This window comes from Poecilia reticulata, chromosome 2 (assembly GCF_904066995.2).
Source record: "Poecilia reticulata chromosome 2, P_reticulata-male-v2, whole genome shotgun sequence".
Lineage (NCBI taxonomy): Eukaryota > Metazoa > Chordata > Actinopteri > Cyprinodontiformes > Poeciliidae > Poecilia > Poecilia reticulata.
Window position 1 is genome coordinate 10476105 of NC_088831.1, and position 20769 is coordinate 10496873.

General features: G+C 40.5%; 1 protein-coding gene and 1 long non-coding RNA gene across 3 annotated transcripts; both read left to right on the forward strand.

Moving 5' to 3' along the window:
- The first annotated feature begins 10278 nt into the window (after window positions 1–10278).
- LOC145554384 (uncharacterized) lies at window positions 10279–11685 on the forward strand. Its single transcript, XM_081614000.1, has 3 exons — window positions 10279–11258; window positions 11376–11623; window positions 11667–11685. Exons 1-3 carry the CDS (start codon window positions 10329–10331, stop codon window positions 11683–11685), a joined length of 1197 nt encoding a protein of 398 aa, XP_081470126.1. The 5' UTR covers window positions 10279–10328.
- A 324-nt stretch (window positions 11686–12009) lies between these two features.
- LOC145547582 (uncharacterized) lies at window positions 12010–12969 on the forward strand. 2 transcript variants are annotated; one of them, XR_014083871.1, is made up of 3 exons: window positions 12010–12100; window positions 12383–12528; window positions 12610–12969. It is a non-coding gene; the product is annotated as an uncharacterized LOC145547582 (long non-coding RNA). The 2 variants fall into 2 exon arrangements; XR_014083868.1 differs by having other exon boundaries at window positions 12383–12969.
- Window positions 12970–20769: the final 7800 nt, after the last annotated feature.

Here is a 20769-nt window from a genome sequence, read left to right on the forward strand (position 1 = left end):
TATTTCTTGCTTGAAAGATTCCCACCTTTAATTTGTACATAATTACACACCTACAGAAGAAAAATGGATCATGTGACGATCAGTCCGCCAAACATGTAATCACTAAGCTGCATCAGTGGTGTAGCAGCTTCATAACAATGGAAGCCCTATTTATACCAATATTTCTGAAGAGATAGAGAGTTCACTCTTCCATGAAAGTTTTACACCAGTAAAAGGAATTTCTAATCATGCAGTAACATAATATAGTCCTAATTCAATGTTAAAGAAGCTTTATGTTTGTGGAAAATACTGTAGAGGTAAGCTTATAAAGAAAGATTAGGAATTTCTTAAGTGGGTTTCATTTCCATGTGGTATAAACTGAGATTAGTTGGTTAAATCCTAACAAGTAAAACTGTGACTACATGGAGAAATGTAAATTATTTTGGCGATATTGTTAAGACAAATTGTATAGTTGATGCCCTAATGCATCAGAGTAGCAATACTGCATAAAACTAGAGCAGAAATAGGAGGTATTGAGTGTTTGTAAATTACAGTTTTTGTTTAACACAGAGATCTTTTAAATCCATGAGTAGGTTTCCAGATTATGCGTCTCAGACAACATTTCTCATGACTTCCTGTTTCTCACTGGATAGACTAATATATAAATCTTCATTTTGTGAACTCCAAGGTGAGTTGAGGACTTTACTGTCACTGCTTTTCTCTTTTATGTTTTGCTCTTCAAACTTGTAACAACTTCAAAATTTGGCATCTTTTGGCTTCATTCTCTGTTGCCTTAAGCTCACTTTTTTGCCATTGTTCACTTTTGCATATTTCTCAGCTTCAGGGTTAGAAATTAAAATTCATGAACCCAATATGAAACATTATGAAATATGCCCTTCAAAGATTTTTAACACTTCTGTACAGGTCTCAATAAACGTGGAAGGCATTGTAGAAACCTGGGGTTAAGTAGATAAAGTCTGTCTAGAGCGGAGCCTTGAATATTAACATGTTATTGTGTTTCCGGCTGTCATCTGCCACTTACATATAGGTCCGCTACATATGGGCCAGAGAGATGGCCTGGTTGTTGTCTATATATAGCTGGAAGTCATTTTTGGAGCGCCACACTAGCTTCTTTTCAGATGTTTTCTTCTCTAAATGTGTCACTTCTTTATTGAATTGATACTCTCTAACCTGATTACACAGCCTGTGTTTAGTTCACCGAGAGCTGATTTTACCCATGTATAATTTTTGCTTCTTTCACGCAGATTCAAACTGAACTTCTTTGCATAATCGATATTAATATTCTTTCTTGGACAAGAAGTAATTGTCTTTGTACGTAATGTAATTTGAAGCGAAACTCCCTCAAGGAAATTGGACACACACAACCACGGTTATGCATTTAGCAATAAAATTAACAGCTTCGCGTGATTAACAGCTGAGAACGTTCAATAGAGACGCCTCAGGGCACATCATGTCATCTTATAGCCGTGTAAAATCCCATCCGAACCTCACAGACATGTCAACGTTGCGATCTCTCAATGGTAATTAACATTTAATGCCTTTTAATGAGACTGATATGGATGCGGCATCTTTTTATCTACTATTTGAGATCTGGAGGCAAATATCCGTCTCTGCCCCACATACAGAGTCTCTCATTTCTCATTACAGGGATAAGTAGCTTGACAGTGTCAGTGGCTGTTTGCTAGCTGTCACTCTCCGCCTCACACACCCTAACTTATGCAGGCTCATCTCTGGATGGCTCTGTCACACGATCCAAGTCATGGGAAAAGCTGCGGTGGGTCTTGCACAATTAAAAAAAAGCCACATCCTCGCGCAGCAGTCGTACATTTCCGAGGATCACAAGGAAGGAAGAAACCACCGGTTCGGTTTGCAGACAAGGTGGCAGCAATCTGCAGTTAAGAGGTTCATTTTGACAGAAATCTGGGGGTAAAATGATTAGCTACCTATATCTGTCGGCACAAAGGAAGGAAAGTCTAAAAGGGGACAGTGTAGTTTGTAGAACAGGCGGCTGAAGAATATTTTAGTGAAGCTATCTTGCCAAAGTTTATGTTTCTCTGGATATAAGGCCTTACTGTGATGGCAACATTTTGGTTGAGGGTAAAAACCTGGAGGCAGTTCTTCCCCCTGTGGAACAGAAAGCTGTATTAAAACTTCACCAAACCTCCAGACATTCCCTAAAAGCAAACCCAATGAGGACCTTTGTGCCTTGATGGGTTTGATATGTAGAGATGTATCAAGGTATGCCCAGTGAGTAGCCCAGCCCAGGTTAGGGTTAACCTTGAAGCAACTGTTGCAACAAGGGCGATCCTTTGTAAGACAAAATGTCCAGGAAAGAGAACCCGTGGGACCAAGAAGATATTTATAGAGAGCTCCCTTGACTGTACAAGAAAGATGGTCAGCTTGAACCAGAGGTGACGATGGAGAACCCAAAGGCAAGACCAGTCAAGGGCAAACAATAGGACTAGATGTTTTGTATTCTCTCTATCTTTCTCTAGATATTATTGGATATCGTTTTGCATTGCTACTGTTTAGATGGAGGGAAACCTCATCCCTTTTCACAAAATAGTTCTAACATGAAGCAACAAAGACGAGCATCTCTGACTTGATAAATTACTGACCACGCAGAAATCAAGGCAGATTTGTGGCACCAGAGAAAATGTTGGGTAGAATCTATAGAGCGTTCTGCATAAAGTTTGTGTTTATCTCCTTTTCTAAAAGGTTAAATACATTTGTATCATTACTGAAGTTATGAGTTTGACCCTTATAACTGCAGTGTCCTTGTACCTAAATCTCACCGGCCAGCTGGTTGCACAGACCATCGGTTATCGCTTCAAACCCTCAAGCCATGAAGCTCGCTAACTCTTATTGCCGTTATGAAGTTGTGACTATAGAGGCATAAGCCCTTATCTATTCCACAATATGTTGCTTGAGGTTTGTTACATCATTAGATTTAAAGCTTGATCATCTCCTTGGAACCATCCAATCGATAGTGTAGAAAGTGGTGTGTACTAGGCCAGATTGTTTCTGCTTGAAAACACAAAGCAACTGGATAGAAGAAGCTTTTATATCTAACATAGTGTGTAGTAATTGGTCTATGAAGTAGCAGCAAATTCCCTAGATGAGGTCAGTATGGAACAAAAAGCACATCAGTGCTCTAATGTGGAGTTAAAAGAAAGCTAATTTTCCTCCAGAGGGCTACAAGCTAGCTAAGATATTGGCTGGAAATTGTGTGTGTCTGCGTGCGTGTGTATTTAAATAAGAATGGTTGTAGTCAACAAAATTATTTATTTCAGTTGAATGATCTGATAAACTCAAATATTCATTCGTTGTGTCATGCATTTGACAGACACAATTATTTTCCCGTCAAGTACTTTATGCTAATGAACACATCATTTTATGCACCATTAATCCACGAACTTGAACACAAAAACACACACAGGACCCAAACTTCCCTGAAGGAACAGGTCATTCCTGGAATGATTCATCCTCCACACTGTAACAAACACACATGAACTGAGCACATTCACTGCCTCATTACATCAGTGTGTGTATCCATGCCTGATCAGACATAATGACTGAAGGGAGACACTCGACAGATTTCCTGTACTCTCTGTGTGGATGTGTGTGTGAGACTTGCCCTGGCTGCCCTTCACCACACTCAGCAGAGGATATTAAGCTAATTGCTTATTAAAAGAAGATGTCATGTGTTAGTAAGCCAAAAATGGGGGAGGATAGGTAGTCAAAGCTTGTTAGGATTAGGACGTTCCAGTCTGTGACCACAGAAATCCCAGAAAGAAGCAATGACTGTTGTTTTGTTTTTATATGTCTTCGAACTTTATCTGGAGAACTGGAAAGTCCAGTTAGCCATTCTACCTGTATGATGAAACATTTTGACTCCAGTGCTTCATACTTTGTTTTTATATGATGTAACGTTTGGTGATAGCAGATGACTCAGCCTTTTGACCCAAATGTGAACTCCTGTGAAAGATTCAACATTGGAAGTATAACAGAAGAACTGAAGCATGAGTGAATTAGCTTTATGAAAATGCACAAATTTTTGAAAAAACTTTTTCGATTAAAATGTCACATGATCAACACCTGGATATTAGTACTCGTAGAAAAGAATAAGAAGACAACAGGAAGTGGTTGGAGGATGATGGCACAGCATTTTGTTTTTAAAGACTTATTGCTTGAATGAACTTATTCATGTGTGATTTTAATTATTTCTCATTTAATGGAAACACAGTAATTGTGAAATTGTGTTTTTTCAACTTTAGTGGATTGTCAACAAACTTTTGCGTAGATTAGTAATTAGTATTACCAACATCAGTAAGGTATCTTCTCTATACCGGCAAAAACCAGTTGGATGTACGCGGGAACTAAACGAGGAGCAAGACTACAGTCGGTCCAAGGATTTGGATTCTTTCTCTTGTGATTGCAAGGAATAAATTTCAATTTATGATTTGGTAGTTTGCATGGCAAAATGAACCTCATTGTGAAAATGCAGATGATTTTTCACACAAGCTCATCAACACTCGCATTCGCTTGTCAGTAAGGGTCAGTCGCAGCTCAGCTGGTGTGAAATAACATCTTGTCCTAAAGTTGGAACACTTTCAGACCGAGACCCCATGCTGCTGTCAACTGGAGAGCACAGCTCAATGCTGAGAGCTAAGATTACTGAGAGAGGGCAATGAAAATTAAGGGAAATTTTATTTTACACAGATATTATAGAAATTTTTATAAGCTTACCACAAAAATCAGAGCTGTGAGCCAATCTGAATTGGATTTTTGGGGATGCTGTCAGCATTTTCCCTCATATTTACCTTCTGACTTCCATTTTTACAAGGACTAGCATCATAGTTCCGAAATCACATTGACATCTATTGCCTTTTCTCCCTGAACTCTTCAAAGTGTGCCCTTAATTTCCCAGTCGTGGTGACTAAAACACAGGAGAAACCCGAAGTAAACCAAAACGGGAGAACTTGTGCTGTGTGCCCCAGCGGTAAATGTCAGCGCTCCGCTGATTGGATGCACGGAGACATGAGATAACTGTGGGGCAGCGCCCTGTCTGGGGTAGAGACGGCCCAGTCCCAGTGACCTACACCCAACGCACACCTCCAGCACTCCTGACCTGCTGGCGAAAACCAAACTCACCCCAAATTGTCTTCCTTGTTATCCCTCCCAATGAAAGCGCCAAATCCATAAGACTGATACTCACTGGTGCGTGAGCCAAATCTGGAGCACTCCTGGTATCAGGTAATAGTAGATGGCAGCCTGGGCTTATTAAATGGAAACTACAGTATCGCTTCTCTCAGATATCCACTGAATGATACCTCAGATGATTTATAGCAGGTAAAACAATATTGTGCTCATTTAATGGCTGCAGCTATTGTTTTTACAAAGTAGGGCTACAAGAGATAAGCTTCAACAAATCACTGTGTGGACAGGCTTGTGCAGTAAAACATTAACAACAGAAACCGCTTGATTTCATAATCTACAACCTTTCGTTTGTTTTAGATTTTATTGTTGCTTTAATTAAAAAATGCTCTGCGTTAATATTGTTTCTGATGTGGAGTTTGAAGAGTGAAAGTACACTTAATGATCTTATCGCATACATTCAGAGCTAATGGAAACGTGTCAGGAAAGTGTGTGCGTTACAAACTGCCAGTTATTTTATTAGAATAGTATGAAAAAAAATTTTTAACACAATGATTGATCTGAACTAGTTTTACACCAGACAAAGCATTACATTTAGCTAAAAACACAAGTTGCTTTGGTTGAGTTTTATTTGGCGGTATCAGAATATTTGGGGCTAAAAATAAATGCACACCACATTTTTCAGATTTTCTTTGTGAAAAACTTGAGCTATTTAATAAAATCCTAGTAAATATGTTGAATTTTGCAGCTTTGATATGACAAAATGTTCAGTGAATCTTCTGTAAGTAACATAGTAACGTTTACATTAGCCAGTTTATGCAAAAAAGGCCTGAAGACATAAAAGTCTCTGTTGTCCTTATGAAAATCTGCAAAATCTGCTGGACATTGGCAGCCGCACGTGACCAGAAACAGGTGGCACCCTCATTTCTATTTTGGTTGTACAGTATTTGGACAAGCGCTTTTGTCAGCCACTAACAAAGGAACCTAGTTTGTTCAACTCCATGTCCTACATCTGTTTCTAATGTCAAGTGTCACATTGAATGCATAAAACAAGCTTTTAAATTGTAGATTTTAAAGCCAAGCAGGTAAAAATCTCTGCAGAATTTGAATGAGGTCAAATGCATATGGTACGGAGCCGGCAGCCAAGAAGCGCAGTGACGGTGTGTAAAGTCCCCCTCCTCTCCGCTTCCCTCGTCCCTTCTCTCCTGGCAGTGTTGTGGCCTGGAGGCAAAGCTCCCACACAACAGACGGGACTCCCACTTCACAGCCTGCAGGGTGGAGCTGTCTCACTGCATAGACTGCTGCCAGCAACACGGCGAGTCAAATCACTGTCGCAGAGGGGAGTGCCGATGCAGAACGCCGCTGTTTTTCCCATTTCTGTGGAAATTAGCGATGATTTTGTGTTTAGGAAACAATAGCCTGAAGGCAGGGAGATCAGCAGGGTTCCTGTTCACACTTGGGGAAAAGACAATGAAATGCGCGTGGAGTCTCATTTGGAATAGGTTTAACACAGTCTTTTTTGGGGGTTTTTTCCCCCTAATTGTTCTCTGGCTATGCTACGATGAGTACATGCATTACTCATGGATAATGAGGGAAATCCTTAGAAATGTGACATCCAATGGAGATTAGTAACACCTGCAGTAGGTTCACTGGGTTTGTTGTGTGTTTGTATCAGAGAGCATCTGAACAGTTTTCTTAATAGTAAATTGCATAAAATGAATAAACATTACTGCTAGGCTTTCAAAAATTTCATTTGGACTTGTTTTTTTATTCATCCATCCATCCATCCATCCATTTTCTTTACACCCTTGTCCTTTAGTGGGGTCGGGAGGGTGCTGGTTTCTATCTCCAGCTAACGTTCCGGGCGAGAGGCGGGGTCACCCTGGACAGGTCGCCAGTCTGTCACAGGACTTGGTTTTTCAAATGTGGCATATTTTCTATACAATTCAACCAAAAACAAATATCTCAATTAGGGGGAAAGTCTTCCTTAAGGCTCTTGATTTGGTCATCTTTGTTCGCTAAGCCTCAGAAAGGTTTTCCAAATCCACAGATTGGGAGGCAGTCTCTTGTCTTTCACAAGACTCTGCAGACATTTTTTTCTGATTTAGTTCTGACCAAAACATACTGGACAACTCTTTAGCTTCGGTTTCCTAAAGGTTTGGGTTCAAATTGGGATCCAATTTCCTTGACAGAAAAAAAGAAAAAACTGTTTCATTCCCAGATCACCATGCTACTGCTACCATGTTTCACTATGGGTATTATGTAATGGGTATGGGTAATTTCACTTGAAGTCCAAAATTTTCTTCCTGTTTTGTCTCTCCCACTCTAACATTGAATTATACCAACCAGTCCACTCGAAATGCCATTGTAGTCTGTGTGACGTAAATTTCTCAATCTATATCTGCCCACTTGGGTCCGCTAGGACTCTCCAGGGACGTTTTCCTGAAGCTCAAATTTTGGTGACCATGGTAACAGTCTGCCAATATTGAAAAAGATGCATTTGGTTCCAAACACAGTTGATTAGAACAACAAGAAATCAGATCCTAAGCAAAATAAAATAAACCTTTTGGGGGTCTTTTGTTGACATTTTGTTGTTTTTACCTTTTGAACCTCATAAGCATGGGTGAAAGTAGGGGGGTACGGTAGGGTACTGTGTACCCCTAAAAGATTTAGCGGGGGTACGTAGTACCTGCATGAGAGAGGAGCTGCAGTCAGCTGTAAAAAATCAATGGGTTCACTGTGCAGCCACTAGTGCACCCACAAATCAGCCGTGACTGATTAGTTTTTCAAGAACAATCTAAAACAGACTTAATCAGTTAATAAATAACTTTTTTCCCATTTCATAATGTTTCTGAACTGTTCGTGCTTTGCTAGAGCAGGGGTGCAATACATCGATCGTGGGAGGTTTTTAGTCGATCTCGGCGGTAGGTGAGAAACTGAACATTGCCAGGACGCTGAGACCCGCACGTCCTTCTCTGGCTCCTTATCAAAACGTTCGTAATTTTATTAAAGAAAAACAACAAAAAAATCTACAAAACGTGTTCAAATTAATGACACAACAATAATAATCTCATTGATTATTGTTTTAACAAGGTGTTGCGCAATTCTGTGCTTTTCGGTTCCATTACCAAAATAACGAGCAGAGCAGGAGTTTAAAATTAACTAGGTGACTCAACTACAGCTGTTTTCAGGGGAGGCTTATTAATGATTGCAAAATAAATATGAAGCCTGAAAACATGATATTGTAACGGACTGAATGTTATGTTTTTAACGTAATCTCTGGTCGGCTCGTGGAGTGCAGAAGGTTGCCATGGCAATCACACAGAGACAAAGAGTAAAAATGTGCAAGTGGTTTAGAGTTGATCATCTGTTCGGGTTGTTTTACCTTTGTTTACCTTTGCCTTAGTGCATCACAGCCGCTGTAGTTTCTGAACGTTCAATAAACGACAAACTTGGACTAATTATCTTGTTAGTCTGCGAGTATAGTCATTCACAACAAACATCAAACACGGTAAATATGTTTCATTAAGTATTTAACAAACAAATGGCTTCTACCGCGATAATTATGTGAAATAAAATTGTCTAATATAAAAAAAATAGTTTGGTGCTGTCGGGCGCAGAGTCTGAGAGGCTTTTCCTTTATCAAACAATTTTTTTAATATTGTGGAAATATTGATGTTGATGAGACTTAATGATAACCTTTTTCAATCTTTATATCTCCACTCCACTCAAATGACAGTGAAATAAAATCCAGTCCAACATCTGGTTTGAGGTGATTCCTCTGGAACCTGTTGGAGGAAAAACATCCCAACTTCAGAAGATGAGCTTTAACCTAACAGAGCTCTGTGGTTCCTCCTATCAGCATGAGAGTCAGGATGAGGAGGCACCATGTTAGGAAGAGAAGTGGAAGCTGCAGGATCTTCAGAACAAACAGGTCATGACGCTGGGCTACTGATTATCCCTCTGTCGGTCAGAGGATCAATAGAACCGATTTAAAAGTGTAGAGAAAAGTCGAGCTCATTCCACTTCCCCATGCTGGAGATTTTAGTTATTTTAGTTTAGCTAAAATAAATGGTTACATGCCAGACATGGAAAACTAGGATCACTCCTTGCCATGATGTTCAGAATTTAGGTCTCATGGCATCTCAAAATTCATCAGGACAGAAACTCCAAAGCACATAAAGAAAAGAAGCACACACACTTATTTATTTATTTATTGTCATAGTACCCCCAAGAATTTAAAACTACTTTCACCCCTGCTCATAAGGAGCCACCTCTCTGAAGACCTGCCAATCTGTGGACTGAAAACAGTCCTGGAGCGCACAGTCTGCATCCCTGGGCCACACAGTGACTCTCTTCTTCCTTGACCTAATCCGTGTCATCAGCGGACGATATGCTGGCGCCAGCAGGATGGACAAGTGGTCGGAGAGGCCAAGATGGGCGCGAGGAAGAGCTCTGTACGCACCGTGAATGTTGGTGTAAACACAATACAGAGTGTAAGAAGGATGACATGCCGGTAAAACTGAGTAGAGTGTCCATCAGTTTCACATGGTTAAAGTCCCCTGCAACCACGTAAAATGCCTCCAAGTGCTTCATCTGCAGTGAGCTAATGGTGTCATACAGCCTCTTTGATGCTTCGTTGCCGTTAGCACCCGGCAGAGTGTAAACAATGGTGACAAACACTGCAGAAAACTCCGGAGGCAGATAGTATGGTTGACAGCTTTTAACCAGTCCACAGTTGGTACACCAACCTTCACTTAATTACATACATTGTCCTCCTCCCTGTGTTTTTCCTGACCGTTGGTCTGCTTGGAATAACTGAATAACTGCTGTAAAGTTTGTTTTAATACAAACTTCAGTAGTTTTCTAGTTGTTCTGCTGAGGTAGTGACATCAATTTTTGACATCATGCAAATTGATGTCACAAAGAGAATTGATGACATCACAAAGGATCATAGAAGTGGGAAAGCAAGTAAAAGGATTGTCACCTAACAAGAGAGTTAGTGCGAAAGTTCTACAAGGTAAGAGACACATATTGAGCAGTTTTTGAATTTATCTAGAGAAAGACTAACAATGAGTCAGAGTAGCCCGGCGTCTTCTTTTAATGAGATTACACAGCAGACTTTAGCTGTAGAAACCCGGAAGCTTCAAGACATCTTGAATGAAGTAAAAATGATGTCTACAGAGACACAGACACTGCTCAACGCAAACCAGGAGCTGAAGATTCAAGTTCAGACTTTGGAAAAAGCTGTACTTGAAAAAGACACGCTGATTAGGCAAAAAGATGAGGATTTAGAAAATCTGATCAAAGAAAACCAAATTTTAAAGGAAAATAACAGCACCCTTGAGAAGAAAAACATTGTGTTGGAGAAGAAAAACACAGTGCTAGAGAAGGAAAAAACCACTCTACAGCAGAAAAGCACCGTCCTGGAGAAGGAAACAATCTCCTTCACGTTGATGAGCAGTGTCCAGGAGCAGGAGATCACTGCCCTGGGGGAGAAATGCACTGTCCTGGATCAGAAAAACACCTCCCTGGAGCAGAAAAAGACATTCCTAGAGAAGGAAAAGACCACCCTGGAGCAGAAAAGCACCGCCCTGGAGCAGGAGAACATTGCCCTGGAGACGAAAAACAGCGATTTGGAGAAGAAAAACACTATTTTGGAGAAAAAAACCAACACCCTGGAGAAGGAGAACACCGCCCTTAAACTGGAAAACACCGCTCTGGCACATAGAAATACCACCGTGGAGCAGTACTGTACCATCTTGAAGCAGGAGAATGCTTCATATGAGTGGATAAATGCTAACCTGGAAATGAAGAACACCAGCCTTGATCACAAATGGAAAATCCTGGAGGAGAAAAAAATCATCTGGGAGGAGAAAAACGGCTCCCTGCAGTATCAGAACACAACCCTGAAGAAGAAAAGCACTGCTCTGGAGCTGGATAAAACCACCCTGGAGCAAAAAATTGAATTCCTAGAGAAGGAAAAGACCACACTGGAACAGGAGAACGCCGGCCTGAAGCTGAAGCTGGAAAGCACCGCTCTGGAGCAGGATAACTCTACCTTGAACCTGATCAACGCCGCCCTGGAGCAGGAGAACACTGCCTTGGAGCAGGAGAACACCGGCCTGGAGCAGGAGAACACTGCCTTGAAGCTGAAAAGCACCACTCTAGAGCAGAAAATCACTGTGTTGGAGCAAATAAACACTGCCTTGGAACAGATAAACACAGCCTTGGAGCAGAAAAGCACCACCCTTGTGCAGAAAAGCACCGTCCTGGAGCAGAACAACACCGTCCTGGAGCAGAACAACACCGTCTTGGAGCAGAACAACACTGTCTTGGAGCAGACCAAAACTGAACTGGAGGAGGGTTACACATCCCTGCAGGAGGAAAACGACATCCGCAGCCAGATAAACACCATCTTGGAAAAGCAAAACAAAGACCTGAAGCTAAATCGCATTGTCCTGCAGTTGACAAGCACCGCCTACGTTCAAGAAAACAAAATGTTGCAGCGTGAAGTGGAACAGCTGAACGAAAGACTGGGGGTCTTGGAGGAGCAACTATCTGAAGAGGAAACTGACGAAGACAGCCAGTCTGTTTCAGGCCAGTCAGCAGGAGGAGGAGTATTCAGACGTGTGGTCAGAGGCTTCACCAATACACTTCTGAAAATGTGCAGAACAACCTGAGGTACTGGGTTCAAGCAGGGTACTTATAAATAGAGAAGTGTAATCTCGTCGTGGGTTCCATTGGCCTCCCGGTTCCTGTTCTGCCGCCAGCAGGTACTTGCTCAACTGCTAGTGTCGTAGGTCCCACTGACCTCCAAGCCAGGCTCAGGAGATTGGCTGGGAGATCGACAGAACCTGCGACAATGCTCAGGAGGTCGGTCAGGACTTGACACATCCCCAGCATCCCCAAGGTTCCCACTCTGTCGCCAACACCCACCAAGGTACAAGCTCTGCTGCCAGCGTCCTCCAAGGCTGCTGTTCGCCGGCATCCTCCTCAGATTCTTTTGGTGTTTCTTAGCTGTTTCCATTTAATTCTGCCTTGTTTTCCACATCTGTTCTTCATTGGTGATTCTAATTATGTTTATTTCTTGTTTCTAGTTTTCCTTTGTTCTTGTTTAATTAGGTTCCTTTAGTCTCCTTACTCCTTTGTGTTTGTATTTTGGTTGTTTCCCCTTGTGTAATCTTCCCCCCTTTCCTTTGCCACTTTCTTTATCCCTTCACAGTCTGCTTCCACTCCCTCCACTCACACCTGCTCATCAGCCCAGGTCCTGCACAGTGGTGCACTTGATAGCACTGTTGCCTTGCAGCAAGAAGGTCCTGGCTTCAATTCCCAGCATGGAGTTCACATGTTCTCCCAATGCATGCATAGGTTCTCTCCGGGTACTCCGGCTTCCTCCCAAAGTCCAAAAGCATGACTGTTGGGTTAATTGGTTTCTGTACCCATCCTTAGGTATGGATGTGTGCGTGCATGGTTGTTTTGTCCTGCCTCTGTGTTGCTGGCGACCTGTCCAGGGTGTAACCCGCCTTCTGCTAGAGATAGGCACCAGCACCTCTCCTGACCCCACTGGGACAATGCAAGAAAATGGATCGATGGATCATCCACCCAAGGTCTTTTCTGAAGCTCACAACCTCCAGTATTTAAGCACCTCGTTGCCGGTTCGTCTAGTCACTTTTCTCATTTCCTGGTTTCCTTGTGATCTACCTGTGTCTCCAATTTGTCTTTTTTTTGCACTTATTTTGTTCCCTGGATTTTTTTTTTCATGTTTGTAAGTTTGATTATTCGTTTTTCCATTAAATATTCTTAAATTAACTACGTCTCTCACCTGGTGCAATTGGGTCCACTTATAATCAGGGGTGAAAGTAAGGGGGTACGGGATTTAGCGGGGGAAGCAGCACCTGCAAGAGAGGTGAACGGCTGTCTGCTGTAAAACATCAATGGGTTCACTGTGCAGCCGTGAGTTCACCCACTAATCAGCCGTTACTGATTAGTTTTTCAAGAACAATTTAAAACACGACTTAATCAGTTAATGACTATCTTCTTTCTCATTTCATATTGTTTCTGAACTGTTCGTGCTTTGCCAGAGCAGCGGTGCAACACGTTGATCGCGGAAGGTTTTGAGTCGATCTCGGCACGACAGACTGAACGCAGCCAGGAGGCTGAGACCAGCACGTCCTCTGGCTCTTTATGAAACTTTATGAAAGAACAACAAACAAAATCAACTAAACATGTTCAAATTAAGGACCCAATGAACAATCTCAGTAATTATTGTTTCAACAAGATGTTGCGCAATTCTGTGCGTTTCGGTTCCATTATCTAAATAAATAGCAAAGCAGGAGTTTAAAATTAACTAATCAACCACCTCTGTGTTCAAGAGAGGTTTATTAATGATCGCAAAATAAATATCAAGCCTGCAAACCTATCGTAACGGACTGAATGTTGTATTTTTAACGTAATCTCTGGTCGGCTTGTGGAGCGCAGGAGGTTGCCATGGCAACGAGTGTGTTTAAATGACAGAGAGAGACGGAGAGTAAAAAGAGTTGATCACCTGTTCAGGTTGTTTTATCTTTGCTGTGTAGTTTCTGAACATTCAATAAACGACAAACTTGGACTAATTACCTTGTTCTTTGTGACTAACAAACATCAAACATGGTATATATGTTTCATGAAGTATTTAACAAACAAATGGCTTCTTCCGCAATAATTATGTGAAATTAAATTAATTCTCTAATATAAAAAATAGTTTGGTGCGGTCGAGCTCAGAGTCTGAGCTTTTTCAACCTTTATAGCTCCACTGTTGACAATGAGAAGCTAACATTCACAAATGACAGTGAAATAAAATCCAGTCCAACATCTGGTTTGAGGTGATTCCTCTGGAAACTGTTTGAGGAAAAATATTCCAAATTAAGAAGATGTGCTTTTAACTTAACAGAGCTCTGTGGTTCCTCCTATCAGTATGAGAGTCAGGGTGAGGAGGCGCCATGTTAGGAAGAGAAGTAGAAGCTACAGGATCTTCGGAACAAACAGGTCATGATGTTAGGCTACTGATTATCCCTCTGTCTGGACACAGGATCAATAGAACCAGTTTAAAAGCTAAAATGAATGGTTATATGCCAGACATGGAAAACTGGGATGCACTCCATGCCATGATGTTCAGAGTTTAGGTCTCATGGCATAAGAGACCTAAATTGCAGCCAGTGGGTTGAAGGAATTACAGCTTTATTTTGTAACAATTCAAGAGCTACCCAGCTTTTATCACGCAAAAAAATTCATCAGCACAAAAACTCCAAAGCACACGAAGCAATATATATATATATATATATATATATATATATATATATATATTTGTCATAGTACCCCCAAGAATTTAAAACTACTTTCACCCCTGCTCATAAATTTTTGTTTCTCACATTTTCAGCTCCTCATTTTCTGTGTATAGGGAAAACACATACAAATCTCGGTCATTTTGACCCGAGGACAACAGGAGGGTTAAGCGTTTTGATTATTGCTCTGACTATAGATATGACCAAAGTTAGGTAAGAAACTATTGGATTGGAGCCATTTGTTGACTTCTGAAGACCAACCAACATCCACTTTGTTTGAATTATCGAATGAAATGGCAAAGGGTGGGAAAGTTTGTGAGTTTTCTAATCAACCACAACTTCAAAATCCAATATGGGCACTCAGTAAACATGACAGCTGCAGTAATAAACTGTTTAGTTGGACCTGATGTCTCTTCCTGTCAAACAATGTTATTTGCACCACAGTTTGTAGAATTTTGCACGTAGCCCACTTACAGTAACTTTTATATATAATTTCTGAACTATTTATTGTGTGTTACAGTCTTTGTATTAAAATCTACATTTTAATTTTTTTTCAGTTCCTGAGTTTTTTTCTTTTTTTTGTGATAACAAAATAATACATGTAAAATTGAATGTTTACATCATATTACAGTGTTATTCCCTCATCAAAAACATACCTGGAGTGTTGCCTTGATTCTTTCATGCATTTTTGATAAATCATTAAATCTCCATGGAAACCATTCAGTTGTGAAAAAGGTCCGGTTGGATATAGCCCCGCCTACAAGATGTAGCTCCTCCTCAGAGCTTCAGTTTCTAAGCTTTTGAGGTTCTGCCTTACAGAGGAACCCTCCCCTACTCAGCTCCTTCAGACTAGCTAGCAGCAGTTAGCGAACACTTGGTGAAAACTGCGCATTTGCTGAATGCTGCCTCCTGATTCTTTGTGAAACGCTGGTAAAATGTTAAAATGTTAGAGAAGCGATGTTGTGACGACTTCTTAAGGTAGGAGTTTCAGAAAGTGCATTAAATCGGTCGTATTTGATAAATACAACATTTTTATAACAATTGAAATTAACAGTTACTTGATTAACCCTCTGATGCATAAGTCTGTCCTTTTTGACCCGGTAAGGTAATCTTTTTGCAATATCTTTGTAATGAAAAGTTTTCATCACTTTATATTCCAGGTATTCATCAAGAAACATGTTACGGATATAATGCAATTCAAATTTTTAATTTACCTTGTATACATTTTAAGAAATATCAAGTGGAGGGAAGTAACAAAGTACAAGTACTTCGTTACTGTACTTAAGTACAGTTTTCATGTATCTGTACTTTACTTAAGTAGATTTAATAATGGATACTTTCTACTTTTACTCCACTACATTTTACAGTAAGTATCTGTACTTTCTACTTCACTACATTTCTACAAAACTGTCGCATTACTCGTTACATCCAAGTCGCATTGTGCTTTTTTTTTTGTTAAAATGTGAAGTTCAGGGATTTAAGGTGGCGCCTTAAAATCCAATCAATAACGTGACTTACGTGTCTGTTGTCATGTAAGTCACGTTTACTCGCACGCGGAGCACCAGACATGCGCAGTGGTTTCCTCTGAGCGGGAGGAGGTGTCTCTAATCGTCAGTAATATAATAGCGCTGCATAAATCGATATGGCGACATGTAAAATCAGCAGCGCTTCGCTTTCACAGACGGTGGGACTTCGTCCAACTTTTAGCGTCACTTGGAAGGAAAGCTTAAAGAAAGGTAAGATCCGTGGACGTGATGCTAGCAAAGCTAGCTGTACAGAGACACATATGTTGCATCTGCGATGAAAAAAAGTTGTCACTCATGCGCTGAATTATTGTGTGGAGGTGTTGATTGAGGTGTCGCAAATATGGGACAACGCTGTGACCGAAGTGCAATGTAGTGGTACGATATTCAGGAACGATCCGATTCTTCTGGACGGATCTTTACTGATTACATTTATTTCAGCTCTAAGTATTTAATATCTAGTTTTTTTATGGGAATGTGGATCTTTCAGATCAATTTGAGGAGCAATTTTGATAGGTAAAAGTTAATTTTTTTGTGTCACATAGCGCAGGGTGCTGGTCTTGACTTGGTCTTGGGTTGGTGGTCTTGACTACAACTCTGCTATGTGGCTCCTCGGTTGCATGTCCTCCCACACCCACCTTCTTTCCATCCCCTTTCTTTAAAAATAAAAGCCACTAGTGGCAAAAAAAAAGTGAAGTTCATGCTATGTTAGGACAGGAGACTAGATGTTTCCATCTCTGAAATTATGATACATTGAATCACATATCTAAATCTAAACCATGTTACAGAGAGTAAACACAATAAAAACATGCTTTATCTGTGGCATTGTTCATTAAAATGGCACATTTCTGATGTATTAAAATGAAATACGATCGGTTCACTTAATGATATTAGCGATTAGGTAATCCATTCAGCAAGTTCTTTTACTTTTAATACTTAAGTATTCTTAAAAGCCAGTACTTTTTTACTTTTACTTAAGTACAAATGTTAATGTTGTAGTTTTACTTTTACTTGAGTACATTTTTGTCTGTGTATTTGTACATTTACTTAAGTAAAATTTTTGAGTACTTTCTCCACCACTGGAAATAGCATGTTTTATGTTACTACCCCATTCTTCCGTAAGTGGGTCAAAAATGACCCACATTCATTTCCTATGGAATTTAATAGGAATCTTTGTTTCTTACCAACTGTGACTGTCAGGAAAACATTTTTTGTGAACCAAACACACTGAGACCTAAGTGTCACCCCTGAATAATATTATTTTACACAGCAAGAACTCTTACATATAAGTATTATCTTTATTTTTTTTATCTAAAATGTGTTTGTGTGTGTCAATCATGAGTGCTGTGACAGCGTTATGGTCACAAATCAACATGTTAGCCTTCTTCAAAGTTAGCCAACACTAGTTATCTAACCAACTAGCCAACATTACCACCTATACTTTATTGAGCATGTGTATTATGTGTGTGTGTCTCTGTGTGTGTCTGACACCCTGGATGAGAAAACCAAGAGGGAGAGTGTGTTGAATGACATGCAAAACCTGTTGATCAATGTGTTCAAGGTTCTTTCTTTTATCGTTTCAATAAATAAAATAAAAATTCATAGCTATAGAAATAAATGCATAAATAAATGAGCCAGAAAAGTATAGAGTGCCTCCTCTGGGTTGGGGAGGATGTCCTGTCCCAAGTGGAGGAGTTCAAGTATCTCAAGATCTTGTTCACCAATAAGGGAAAAATGGAGCAGGAGATCGACAGGCAGATTGATGCAGCGTCTGCAGTGAAGCGGGTGCTGTACCGATCTGTACCGGTCTGTCGAGGTGAAGAGAGAGCTGAGCTAAAAAGCGAAGCTCTTGATTTACCGGTTGATCTAAGTTCCTACCCTCATCTATGGTCATGAGCATTGGGTCATGACCGAAAGAACGAGGTCATGGATACAAGCGGCCAAAATTAGTTTTCCTTGTAAGGTGTCTGGGCTCTCCCTTAGAGATAGGGTGAGAATGTCAGATATCCAGGAGAGACTCAGAGTAGAGCCGCTGCTCCTTCACGTTGAGAGGAGCCAGTTGAAGTGGCTCAGGCATCTGGTCAGGATGCCTCCTGGATGCCTCTCTGGTGAGGTGTTCCGGGTACGTCCCACCAGGAGGAGGCCCTGGGGAAGACCCAAGACATGCTGACGATGTTTCTCAGCTCATGGGGAATGCCATGGGTTCCCCCAGGAGACCTGGAACAAGTGGCTGGGGAGTTCAAACTGAGCCTCCTTACTTAGGCTGCTGACTCCACAACCTGACCCCGGATGGATGGATGGATGGATGGATGGATGGATGGATGGATGGATGGATGGATGGATGGATGGATGGATGGATGGATGGATGGATGGATGGATGGATGGATGGATGGATGGATGGATGGATGGATGGATGGATGGATGGATGGATGGATGGATGGATGGATGGATGGATGGATGGATGGATGGATGGATGGATGGATGGATGGATGGATGGATGGATGGATACTCACATGCATGATACACATAGCATAATAGAATAGAGACAGTAATGTTAGCTAGCTTGGTTAGCTAGCTAGTTTCAAGAAACATGCTCTTTTGCACCCTCCCCCATGCCCACACACACGCCCACACACACACCCACACACACATAATGGATGTTAACATTGTCCATTATCAGTGGTGGGAAGTAACTGTACTTAAGTACAGTTTTCGTGTATCTGTACTTTACTTAAGTAGATTTAATAATGGGGACTTTCTACTTTTACTCCACTACATTTTACAGTAAGTATCTGTACTTTCTACTTCACTACATTTCTACAAAAGTGTCGCGTTACTCGTTACATCCAAGTCGCGTTGCTCTTTTCTTCCGTTAAAATATGAAGTTCAGTGTCTTAAGGTGGCGCCGTAAAATCAGAGCAATAACGTGACTTACTGTGTGTTTGTCTATAATATAATAGCGCTGCATAAATTGATATGGCGACATGTAAAATCAGCAGCGCTTCGCTTTCACAGACGGTGGGACTTCGTCCAACTTTTAGCTCACTTGGAAGGAAAGGTTAAAGAAAGGTAAGATCTGTGCTAGCAAAGCTAGCTGTACTGAGACACATGTTGCATCTGATGAAAAAAAGTTGTCACTCATGCGCTGAATTATTGTGTGGAGGTGTTGACTGAGGTGTCGCACATATGGGACAACGCTGTGACCAAAGTCTGCAATATAGTGATATGACATTCAGGAACGATCCGATTCTTCTGGACGGATCTTTACTAAGTCCTAAGGACTGAAGCCTCACTGAGAGCCGTTCTTTGTTCTTGTGTACACTGCGGTACACAGTGTGCGGTAGACATTCACTTAATCGCTGAATAAGTAAAAGTTGAATGTTGGACAGTGTTCATAGTTGAACGTTATTTACCGTTAATTGCGATGTTTAAGTTGTGGTTTCTGACATATGCAATATGGGCAACCGCCCAGGGCGTTATTTTTCTAGGAATAGCAGGAGACATCTGCGGATTGTAGCACAGCGATGAAAACAAAACAGAATGAAGTGAGTTTTAATTGATACTGGTTAAATATATTTCAGCTCTAAGTATTTAACATCTAGGTGTTTTTATGGGAATGTGGATCTTTCAGATCAATCTGAAAACCAATTTTGATAGGTAAACTTAATGTTATTGTGTCATTTAGCGCAGGGCGCTGGTCTTGGTCTCGGGTTCGGTGGTCTTGACTACAACTCTGCTACATGGCTCCTTGGTTGCATGTCCTCCACTCCGCCCGCACCTTCTTTGCATCCCCTTTCAGTTAGATTTCTTTCTAAATAAATGTGACTAATGAAGTTCATGCTATGTTAGGACAGGAGACAAAATGTTTCCATCCCTGAAATTATGATTCATAGAATCCCATATCTAAGACTAAACTGTTACAGAGAATAAACACAATAAGAACATGTTTAATCTGTGGTAGTGTTCATTAAAATGGCACATTTCTGATGTATTAAAATTAAATGCGATCGGCACACTTTATGATATTAGCGATTAGGTAATGCATTCAGCGAGTACTTTTACTTTTAATACTTAAGTATTTTTAAAAGCCAGTACTTTTTTACTTTTACTTAAGTAAAATGTTAATGTGGTACTTTGACTTTTACTTAAGTACATTTTTGACTGTGTATTTGTACTTTTACTTAAGTAAATTTTTTGAGTACTTTCTCCACCACTGTCCATTATTGACATTTCATCACTGTTGTTGTAAAATTGCTGCTGTTCTAATTTTGTTTTAAAAATGTTCTACAAATTGTTCTAAAAATGCTTAAAAAGTGAAAAATGAAAATATTTCAAACATGAAATAACTCTTGTGTGAAATAAAACACAGTAGAAAGTATTATACAAAACATTATTTTGAATCAAAATGACAAAAGTAGCATAAAAACACATTGATTGTAACCCGGGTCAAAAAGGACCCCCTCTCGGAAGACTGTATAGTGAGTCACTCTCGCATCAGAGGGTTAAGCTATGTAATGGCTCTAATGCTGCTCTTTTGAGAACTGTAATCACTTGGAGTACTCCAGGCCTGCGGGGGGCGCTAAGCATTTCTCAAAGTGCACTCACATCTGGACGCACTTTAATGTGAACTATCTAATGTTACAGCAACCACACTGAACATTTCATGACTATATAAAAGATGACATTTTCTATTATATTCCATATTTTAATTAGATATTTTATTATATTGTGTGATCCAAATGGGGGCGCTCTCTCGGCGGACTGCA